This window comes from Pelodiscus sinensis, chromosome 25 (assembly GCF_052426305.1).
Source record: "Pelodiscus sinensis isolate ZL-2025 chromosome 25, ASM5242630v1, whole genome shotgun sequence".
NCBI lineage: Eukaryota > Metazoa > Chordata > Testudines > Trionychidae > Pelodiscus > Pelodiscus sinensis.
This window is the reverse complement of record NC_143076.1, coordinates 15,696,777-15,708,026: the sequence shown is the minus strand read 5'-3', so window position 1 is coordinate 15,708,026 and position 11,250 is coordinate 15,696,777. Positions and strand designations below refer to the sequence as shown.

The following is an 11,250-nucleotide window of genomic DNA, read 5'->3' as shown; positions in this document are numbered from 1 at the left end:
ATGCACAGGTTTAGTGCTGACACAGGCAAATTCAAGGCTGCTATTCGGGTTTAATGGGTTGCAGTGTCTGCATTACCTTTCCTCTGTGCTCCTTGGCATCTAGTCTTCTCAGCTCTCTCATACGCTCAGCGGCTGCCAGTGTATATTCCCTCATACCTTTAGCTGCATAAATATGTAGAATTCTAAGACAGTAAATAAAGACACTGATCATTGCCCATCCTCGAAGCACTCTGGCGATTAACAGTTTTACGGAACGGCCCTACCTGATCGGTAGTTTTATGCTGCGAATGCTGGACTCTACCGTAAGGGCATATTGTGTGCACCGAGAAGCCATTTAAAGATCTGATCTTGAAAACAGGCAAAGGGCTTGCTATCATGAGTTAAATCTATAGATTTCGATAGCAAGCCATTTTACTAAATGCTTACTGGCTCTCTTTCAGATGAATGCATTCGACTGGGACCAAGATTCACCCCTGTGCAGTACTTAAGTCCTATGTAATGGAACCTCAGTGTTACACGTAGTAATTCAATATTACATCGTATGCAGTAAATGCAGAGTAACAAAGAGCTTTTTTTAAATTATTTCATCTCATGGATAAATCCAGAATTTCTTGTCAACGTGGCTCTACATGTTTTTCAAAGCAAGTGGCTTGAAGGAAAGAGGGAAAGGGTGTTGTGCTGATTCTATTAAATCCACAGTACAATCAATGTACAAAACAACAGCCATATTCCTTACAGATCAGGGCTCGTTGGAGCAGACGTCGCTGATGGTGGGGGAAATGCTACACTTAGGCTGCAATTATTCTGCAGACTGGATGAAACTCCCCTCTGAAGCAGGCTAGCACAGACCGATGCACTAGTTGAGCCGCAGCTTTGAGGTTCTGTATCAGGTTGGGGAGAGGGGAGAGGATTTGGCCCTGTCTGTATTAGCGCTGTGACGTCAGTTAACTGGGCCTCCTTCTTCTTATGAAATATTGTTCTACATTTTTCATTGAGAAGAATATGTTGATGGACAAATGCTTGTTTGCTGAGGCGACTCTGTTCTCTCCAGCATAACTGCCACACATTTACTGCAACAAAAGACAGGACTATTGAACACTTTAAAGACTAACAAGATGCCTTAGGGTCATCGTCGGATTTGCAGTCAGCTTCAGTAGTTCCTGCAGTCCTCTTACCCTGCCTTTAGTCTAGATTGTTTGGGCCAAAAGAAGGACAAATGTGCATAGACTGAAGCTTTGTGGGCCCTGGGAGGCAACTCATGAACTGAAGCAAGTGGATCACCCCCCGGACCTCAAGAAAAAAAATATATTAAAAGGTGCTGACACATTAATTAACAGTCATAACGCCCATATGGGTTAGAGGTCCTGTTAGCTCAGCCAAAGGAATGAACTAACTGCATCTGCTTTCTGAAAATGCAGATGCACAGCTGTGGAAACAATCACAGAAACCAGCATCTGACGCACATGCAAATATATAGGCCCACATTCTCCGCTGATATAAGTGAGCACAGCTCCACTGACTTCTGGGATGGCAGCCTTTTACACCAGCAGAGAATTTGGTGCATTGATCATCGTCATAGATGTCTTTGTTACTTTTATTGAGAAGTGATGTGATCTAGTAGATAGGGCACTGGGCTGGGAGTCAGGAGATCTCAGCTCTATTCCTGGCTCTGCCACTGGCTTAGTCTGTAACCTTGGACAAGTCACCTTGTCTTGTCTATGCAGACTGAAAGCTGCTCAGGTCAGGGGTTGTCTCCTGCTATGTGCAGGTGTAATGTTTGGCATAATGTGTCATCACTCTCAGTTAGACCCTACTTTAGCACAAATAAAGAACAACCCAACTGCAGGAGCAGTTGCATAAGTAAGAATTACTTGAGAGAGGAAGGTTTTGAACCCATATTTGGCTCATGGGAGTCTCTTTTAGCATACAGTTAATCAACACAAAGCCATGTAATTAATTTCTGGATGTAGTCTTGCAAGCATCCTATCAAATTAACATTATTGATTTCCAAGCCACTATATTTATATTGTGTCAAATGCCATGGAGTACCTCTCTGAGCATGAAAAAAAAAACCACTCTAGTCGTATGAAAGTTACTGCAGATCTTTATTGAAAATGTGTTTTAATCTAACAGAACAACCCAGAAAGAAATTCATAGACAATACATCATCAGTTTATATACAACCAGGAGATTTTTTTACATACAGTGAAATGAAAAAAAGTTCCAAATAAATGCTGGCCACCAAAGACCTGATTCACAACTGCATCACCCCAGTGTTCTGCAGAGGTCACACTATTGCAACTGGAGTAACACAGTGGCAGATCAAGCCTTAGCTAATTAATTTCTTTGCTGGGTTTTTCTGCAAATCTAAGCCACCAAGATCAGTAAGCCTAAAGCTTCTGCATTTTTTGGATAACTTTATGACCATTTGCATGGTCTCTTGTTTAAGTCTTTAGATGTGTCAATAGTGAAACCTGCTTTGAAAGTCTTATAGACATTGGACCCAATTTTGCAGTCCTTACCCAGGCACAAATTGTAAAATTATTTGGAATATAGCCTGGATAGAAGAAGGAGTAGCGGGCACCAATTCTCTAACTGATGTAAGGTAACAACCCTTTGAATACCTTCATTCCAAAAACACTTCTAAATTCTATTATCATCTAAGGTTCCTGGGCTTTATGAAGCAGAAAAACCCAGAGAAATTGTGTTCATCGTCTAGGAGTTCCTTGTTTATTAAGGAAACAATTAACAAAATGTTAAAAATGGATACATCTTCCCACGAATACCTTTGGCTGTGGCAAGATGCCATGGAACACCAACAGTGATATTTACAATTGTTTAGAAAGGGCAGTATATGCTATTCAATTTCCAATAAATATAAACAAAAGGCAATAATGATGCTGTGTACAGCTGTGACTCTAAACCACTGAAATACAGAGAAACTTTCAATGTTAATAAGGTACGTTACAGGTCTCCTATTTCACATGGACTCTCTCCCATTTTAGGATTGTTTATCATCATTGTCAACTGAACTACTTGCTAAGGCTCAAGAACAAGAGACTGAATACAGCAGTGCTCATATTGACAGACACTCATCCTAATTTTGGAAGGCCCAGTCTTCTCATTGATATCCTGACTGAGGCCCATATCTTGTAATCCCATTGGGACTAGGTTCTGTCTCGTAGTGCAACACACAATATCATGGAGAAGTCATAAAATACAACTTTACCAGTTTTAAAAGGGAACATTTCACATACTGACTGCAGAAAACGCCTCAATCCAATTACCCCTCCCACATGCAGTAAGAACTCTGCATGAAGACCAGTCTGTCAATTTTGCAAGAATAAGTCAAATGAAATTAAGACGCAACAGTACAATTCTTTGCCTAAATAATGTTGTGTTCCTCTGTGGCAGATGGCCAATGTTCCCTCTAATTTTTTCTATCCATGTGCAGAACAAAATTTTGGCATGTGCACCAAGGCATATGCAGATGTGCACCACCAGTAGAAACACCTGCTGCCAGCTTTGGGCTGCTGTGGGATCTCTGCTAATCAGCTGGGAGGCATTGGAATTTCTTCAGGGGGGCCGCCCAAATGCTCATCTTATGGGGAACATTGCTGATGGCCTATTTTCACACTTGTACATATCTCACCTGTTCTGTTTACATTACTGGCTTTCAGACTGGCTACAAATAGGTGCCACCACCAGAGCAAACATATTCATAATCATACAATGACATTTTTCAATGATATTACCAATTAAAGGGCCATTCATTCAAGGCCCCACATTTTAGGTGGCCGTGTTCAAGAAGATGTACTGGGGTAGTTTCCTTTAACTGAACAAAGCAAAGATATATCTGTGACACAGATATACAGAGCTCTAGAAAATATGGCTTGCAATGTAAACCCTCTAAGACATCCTTATGATATGTGTAACCGTACCAAATGCTATAGTCAGACACAAAGGAGTTAGCAAATGTTACTAAAAAATCCATGTCAGTTTCAGCCCATGTTCCATATCGGAAGGTGAAATTCATTCCTTCCAAAAGGCCAGCACAAGAACAATGCGCTGCAAAGTTTCTACTAGGAAGAACTAAAAGCAACTTTGGCAGCATGTGAGTCTTATGCTAGTCCTGTGCACACAGGTACACTTCACCCAGAGTGCAAATCTCACATTCAGGGACCATTAGTGGTGGTTGACCAAAAAAAAAAAAAAAAAAAAAAAATCTTAAGAAGAAAATAAATAGCCCAGATCTGTTTTCTCTTGGACACTCAAAACTCATTGATTTCGCCTAGAGGTCTGGGTGAACAAGAAATGTAGTATCGGGCCCCATATACATGACTTTAAAGCCCTTCAACAGAGAGAGTGTGATTTAAAACATACGTATCATTGTCTTCATCTTCTAGAAGTAGCTTTTCAATGGGCACAGTGCTGATCACTCTCCGAGCATCCTCCAGTTCCTGTGGGGCTGGCTCTGGAATTGAAATGGGAAGTGGGACGAACTGTGGCCCAGGGAGGGAGGTGGAAGCTGGCTGGTACTGCAGGGTAGATGCTGGTAATGCAGAAATAGGTTGAGCCCATGGAAAGTAGGTAAGAGGGGCTTGCTGGTCTGTCGCCTCCAGCTGTGGCATGACAGCTGGAGTGGTGCTTCTTGGCTGTTAAGTACAAAGATACCAGAATCAGGACACTTGCAGTCACAGATAAAACCCCTTTTCCTGGCCCTGTAAAGTTTCGAGTTCAGTATGGAAACTTTCACAAGCTCACCAGAAAGAGGGGATGCAACTCGGTTAAAACCCCAGCTGCCAGCCAGCGCAATCTCAAAAGTTTTTCACCTGGTAAATGTACTTGTACATGCCACATTCCAATTACCTTTCCAGCCTCCCTTCCCTTTCGTAAGCATCCAAGTCGTCCTTTCAAGATGATTATGAATTGTGTTTTTTGATCTGCTACCCTCAACTGTGGGTCTCTGATGGTATTTCCTCATGACTGGAATGTGCCAAGGAAGTTGATGTGATGCTGAACATGTCCTTGTTTACACTGACTCATGGTCAGTGTCATGTCAGCTAAGTCAAGGTCACGTTTAAACACCATAAGATTTCCCCAGTGGAAGCAAGTTCCCTGGAGGCCTTTATGTAATAACAAAACAAAGCAAAGCAAAGAAACAAAAAACCTCCATACCCTTACTGGAAAAACTATGTTGAAATAAACAGAGGAAACAGCAGCTGAAAGACTCTGTCCAGACTCTCAAGGGGAGAATCTGTCCTAGCGGTTTGTTCAAATGACAGAGACTATTGCAGGAGTGGCCAACCTACAGCTTGTGAGCCGCATGCGGCTCTTCAAAGGAAAACTTGTGGCTCCCGCACCCCTGGCTCAGCTCCCACTCCCGTGGCTGTTCTGTGTTCCCCTGCTTTGACCTTTTTTCCTTGTCTGGTCAGGGCACCGCTTGGGGCAGCAAGATCTGATGCTGGGGCCAGTGGAAGCCTGTGTGGGCCAAACGTGGCTCTTAAAGAGGCAGTGGTTTTTTTTTTTTTTTTTTTGCTCAACAACTTATTTCCCTTGGATCTTTGCACTTTATCCACAACTATTTTAGCTTTTTGTCTGTAATGGGTTGGCCACCCCTGGTCTATTGCATAGGCGATATCTGATAATCTGTGCATCCAGACAGAATATTTTAATGTATGATCCACTGTAATTGAAACTTCGTGAGCACCATGCATTGAAGCTATAAGATTCCTTGTTAAGTTGGAGCCAATGGTAACATGACTTTCGTACTCTGCATAATTTTTCCTGAGCTGCAAATATTCTCCTATGGTAAAATCTGCCAACTGGCTTGGTCCAGCTCTCTCTGAAATCTATAGCAGTCTTACTACTGGCTTCAGTGAGAGTTGGAGGGGGTATCCTGAGAACAATGCTGAATGGTTGACAAGTTAATTAGGCAGTGAGTGCAGGAGGGCGTGAGAGAGCTTGGCAAAGGCGAGCTTTGTTAAGAAAACTGGATTCACTCCGATGTCAATATAGTCAAATTTTTTAATCCCTCTCAAACCACAATGATTCTCAGAACAGTCTCCCTAATTTCCAAGTCCAGGCAAAGAGTAAATCAGGACATCACATTAGACGGGTTATGAGGAATCAATCCTGTCCAGGTTAGACGAGAATTTGTAGCTCATAAAGAAACCGTATGAGAGACTCACACCAAGAAGAGACAGTTGCATGACCATTATAGGGAAGGTCACTAAGTCCAGGTGCACATTACAGTGAAAGGTCACCTTAAGGTATGCAATTCCAGCTACGTAAAAAACATAGCTGGAGTTGACGTACCTTGAATGAAGCTTCAGTGCCATCCTCACAGTGGAAGGTTGATGGGAGAAACAGTCTCATCAACTTCCCTTACTCTTTGCAAAGAGCAGGAGTTCCAGCATCAATGGGAGTGCCCTCAGCATTTGATTTAGTGGGTCTTTACTAGACCCACTAAATCAAATCCTGGAAGATTAACCGCCACAGCATCGATCTTCCGGGAAGTGAAGACATAGCCTAAAGCATGTTTCTCTACTCAATCTCACTTCTCGGTTCTGTTTTCCTTGAATATGAAATTATGGTAGAGGGAACTACTTCTGATTTTTCAGCACTTGTATAACTTTTTACTGACATCATCCTTGGCAATATAACATGAAGCAGGGATGTCAAGCGATATAAAGTATAATGCAAAAACAATGAGGAGTCCTGTGGCACCTTAAAGACTAACAGTTTTAGTTGAGCATAAGCTTTCCTGAGGATTCTCACAGTTACTTTTGGAAAGCAGTTTTGCCTTTGTTTCTAGGTATCTTTAGCTTACCGCAAAATTGGTGATCAGCGGCTGGGATGCATAAGTCAGAACCGAAGAGGGTCCAACAAGTGTATAACTTGGACACATTGGCTGAACATACATGTCTGCTGTGTACGGACAGCTGACTGCTTCATGTGACATATAATCTGGGTACGTTGTCCACTGTGTTAAGGGCTGTAGGGTAGCAGGAGAAGGCTGAGAGAGCCAACCAGAACACAAAGCTCCTTCATCAGTGAGTGGCAATGAAGAGGCAGCAATGTCCATATCAATGCAAGGCTGGCCTGCAAAATAAGAAGAGAATTGTACCACAATGTCAGCCAAAACATTGGCTTAAACCGAGCTGATGAACAAATGAAAATAAATATTGAGAAGCATTACCAATTGGTGAATAGGACGGAAGTGGCTGATGGGGCAAAACAACCTGGAGGACAAAGAAAAATATTCAAATATCAGTTATTCATGAAAGATTTGAATTCAGCATATTCTGGGAAACTCTTGCTGAGACTGAAGTAGTAATAAACACATCGTCCATTGCATCTTAAGACTTTGCTTGGTTGAAGGTACCGTGTGCCTTGTTATATGGGTATGACAGCAATTATTGAAAACTGTTTCAGGGTAAAATACACCTTTCCGCAGTGGGTCAGCACAAGAACCAGGCTCCATAGATGCTTGAGTGTCATTTAAAAGATACACGAGACTTTCTGTGGTTCCACAGGGTGAATTTCAGTGTCAGTGAAGATACAGTCAAACTGCTTCCCTCCAGGAGTTTAAATACCAGAATAAAGGAACCTAGGATAAGATTAGGACCGTGTTTCTCAAAGTGGTCTTTAGACCCACTCTGAGAAAGCTGCTACTAGGCCTCTCCGGTTTGTTTACTTACCGGCTCTGCAGCAACGGAGCCTCGCAGCTCCCATTGGCTGCAAACGGTGAACTGCAGCCAATGGGAGTCATGAGGCTCCATGGCTGCAGAGACAGTAAGTAAACTGGAGCAGCCTGGTAGCAGCTTTCTCAGAGTGGGTCTATGGACCACTTTAAGGCACACTGATTTAGCAAGTGGAGGGCCAGCGTTATTCTGGTCTGCTCTGGTAGCTTTTAAGGTTGTATTGCATGTATTATTTGGTACAGTATATATGACAGGTCACCTATATAACAAAGAGTTTTCAGCACATCACAAAATAGGACATTAATCTCCTTGGGGAAATCGCTCCTCAAGGTTTTAGTAGTTTTTTAAACACTAGATATTTCTGTGTCTCAGATGATACAAAGTACATTTGCATAAGGCAACTATCTTGAATCCTATCACATTTTAAGATGGGGTTTTCAAAGGATCCTAAAGGAGATAGGTGCCCAAATGCCAATGTCTTGAATAAGCTGATTACGCTAGTATAACTGGCTGTCTTGATAAAGAAGCATGAGAGACATAAGTGATCTAAGCACCGCACTGGGAACCACTCTACAGAGCGTGAGTCCTGGTTCTGACACTGAACTCCCTGGTGGCCTTGAGCACATCACTTAACTTCTCGGCCCCCTTTGTTCCCGTCTAAGGGCTTGAACCTGCATTAAAATAATTAAAAGTCTATTCAAATCAAGGGGAGCACAATATGAAGACAAGGGCTGAATGCCTATTCAGTCAAAAAAAGAAAGTGCTTTCCTTGTGCATTCTGTGGCTTTTTCTTACCGTGGTCGCTGCAGCTGCATTAGCACTATGGATGTTCCCACGTTTCCTCTTCAGTAGCTCCTTCACCGGCTCTTTGACACGGACACCTTGATAAGGTCGTGGCTCCTGCCGCTGCTCTGAAGCAGAAGCTGAGAAATATATTTTGGTCACTTATTTTTCTTCACCCCTCCACCAAATACCATGGCAGGACCATAATCTCTAGGAAAATTCCTTCCATGCAAACTATCTTATCAGTAAGACTCTTCGAGCCTCCTAGAGCAGGTTCTCCTAGGCTCAGAGTTAATATTGCTCCTTGATACTTGAAAGGAACAGTCTGCTTCCAGGCTTGTGCTCCTTATGAGTTGTACACATCCCGCTGGCAAAGCACTCATTCCCCAGCAACTCATGCAATGGAGGCCCTGAGTTTCCTCCTTAGCAAGGTCATCTGCATAGCATCAGGGCAAGCTAAAATGAAATGAGCAGGTCTGCATGCAGAATTCCCATTTGGCTACAATTGCTAGCAGAGAAGGGACAGGATCAGGCCCAAATATTTGTACATTGGTAAGAAAATTCTCTTAAAAATGCATGTCCGAGAAACTTGAGCAGAACACAGCAGACTGGGCAGGTTCTGAAGCCAGATCCAGCTATTCCTCCTACTTCCTCCCAAGGCAAACCCTCCATCCCCTGGCTCCCAAACTAGGATTGTTAGCAACCTGAGCAGGCTGGTGTATTATATCAGACTGAGCAGATATTAAATAAACTGTGATATCAGTCCAGTCATATTTAAAGCGTGTGCGGATGTGGTTACTCATAGAAAGTGACCATCACTCTAGAGTCCAATATGTCCTACCTGAAATATCAACAGTTGTTGCAGAATTATGCAGAGTTTGATAAGGGCCTGCATATTAGCAGAACTCTGACACTATTTCTTTTTCATATATATATTGGCATCCACGTATAAACACACAATGAGAAAATACCAGTAGACTTGTAGGCATTTTACAGACAGAGCATTCAAGCTCTGGGCGGGTGGGGAAGGAGTGGGAATGGGGTGCAAATCAGCCGATTCATTGCATCCCAGAAATGCCAGGAGAGAGAGGGAAGAGGAGAAGGAATAGGGGACACTCTGGGGAGGAGGCAGGGAAGAGGCTGGGTGTGGGTTTAAGGGAAGGGGAGGAATGGGGGCACTAGAGGGGAAAGTCAAAAGGAGAAAAGTCACACAAACAAAAGCAAGCACTGGTGAGGTGCATGCTGATTTCACACAACACCGCGAGAGCTGTGTGCTCTCTCTGCTACTTTTGCTGGCGATTTAAATTTGCTACTCATAATGGACCACTTGGGGTATGTCTAGACTGCATCCCTCTGTCGGCAGAGGGATGCAGATTAGGCAGGTCGTCATTGCAAATGAAGCGGGGATTTAAATATCCCGCGCTTAATTTGAATAAAAATGGCCACCATTTTTGGCGACTCAGTACTTTGTCTGCAAAAAGAGGCAGTCTAGAGGGGGATCTGTCGAGAAAGAAAGCCTTTTTCGACAGATCCCTTATGCCTCCTTTGAGCTAAAAGCCTTCAAGGTGTCAAAAAAGGCACAATAAAGAAGGAGAATCAAGTGCAATGTATTTAATCTTATTCTTGGGGTTATGGTTAGTGCACGTGCCTGACTGCAATCTTGCAGCCCACTGAGATGAAGGAGGTCCCCTCAGGTAGCCCACTCACCAGCCTAGGTTGCCTATCACTACTCTACAACATGAGCTAAAAGCCAACTGGCTATTAGCTAAGACTGTAGATCAGGGCTACTCAACTTTGGAAGCCCTGGGGGCCACAATGATACTCACAGCACATGCCGAGGGCTGCAACTTAAGTGTGGTTGCATATACATGCAAATATACATGCAAATATATGCAAATAGCTTCATTCACACTGACAGGCATGAATGCAAAGATTAAGGCAAGACTACACAACATGCAGGCCCCATTTAAGTCAGTTCTGCTGATATTTATAAAATGCAGTATTTACCTGAATTCCACCCATATGACAGCACTTTTAAGGTGCGTCTACATTGCAGGGCTAACTTGAAATAAGCTACGCAAATTGAGCTACATCAATTGTGTAGCTTATTTTGAAATAGGGAGCGTCTACACAGCACTTATTTCGAAACAGACCACTCTTCCTCTGACTTCCCTTACTCCTTGTAAAATGAGGGTTACAGGAGTCGGAGTAAGAAGTCCTCCAGCTTGACAGTATTTTGACACTATTTTGAAATAACTGCAGATGGAATGCCTCCAGGTGGATTTGAACCTGGGACCTCTGGAGCTTAGGAGCCTCTACCCTTTGAGCTAAAAGCCAGCTGGCTCTCAGCTGCTGATGTAGAGGTCTCTTGTTCTCATCTGTTGCTGTGGTCTAGGTGCCACCAGATGGGATAGTGAGTCACACTAGGTGTGTGGGTTACACAGACACGGACTAAGTTATTTCGGCACGGAGCTAGTTATTTCCAAATAGCGTTGTAGTGTAGACGTTCCCTTAATGAGCAATGATAGTCCAGGAATTTAACTACTAAAATGCATATCAATGGAAGACCATTATATTGACTGGCCGTTGTGGAGTGCGTTCCTTGTGGAGGCCATATTCAAAGGATCTCACCTGAGGGCCACGTGTTGAGCCCCACATAAACCCAAACCGCACTGCAGGCCACAAACAGATGGGTTGCGTGTGGCCCGCGGGCCACCTGTTGAGTCGCCCTGCTGTAGAGCAGACTTATTCTCTCTGCAAG

General features: G+C 43.3%; 1 protein-coding gene across 2 annotated transcripts in view; it reads right to left on the bottom strand.

The window, feature by feature from the left end:
* Positions 1 to 11,250, bottom strand: part of POU2AF1 (POU class 2 homeobox associating factor 1) — a 28,180-nt gene that overhangs the window by 3,238 nt on the left and 13,692 nt on the right. The window contains exons 2-6 of one of the 2 annotated variants that reach the window (XM_075909304.2): positions 8,502 to 8,629; positions 7,202 to 7,244; positions 6,833 to 7,104; positions 4,384 to 4,655; positions 77 to 182 (exon numbers count right to left, since the gene is read on the bottom strand). In XM_075909304.2, coding sequence (XP_075765419.2) covers positions 77 to 182; positions 4,384 to 4,655; positions 6,833 to 7,104; positions 7,202 to 7,244; positions 8,502 to 8,629 — 821 coding nt within the window. Of the gene's footprint in view, positions 1 to 76; positions 183 to 4,201; positions 4,656 to 6,832; positions 7,105 to 7,201; positions 7,245 to 8,501; positions 8,630 to 11,250 lie in introns of those variants that run through there. The other variant, XM_006111203.5, reaches the window with a different exon arrangement.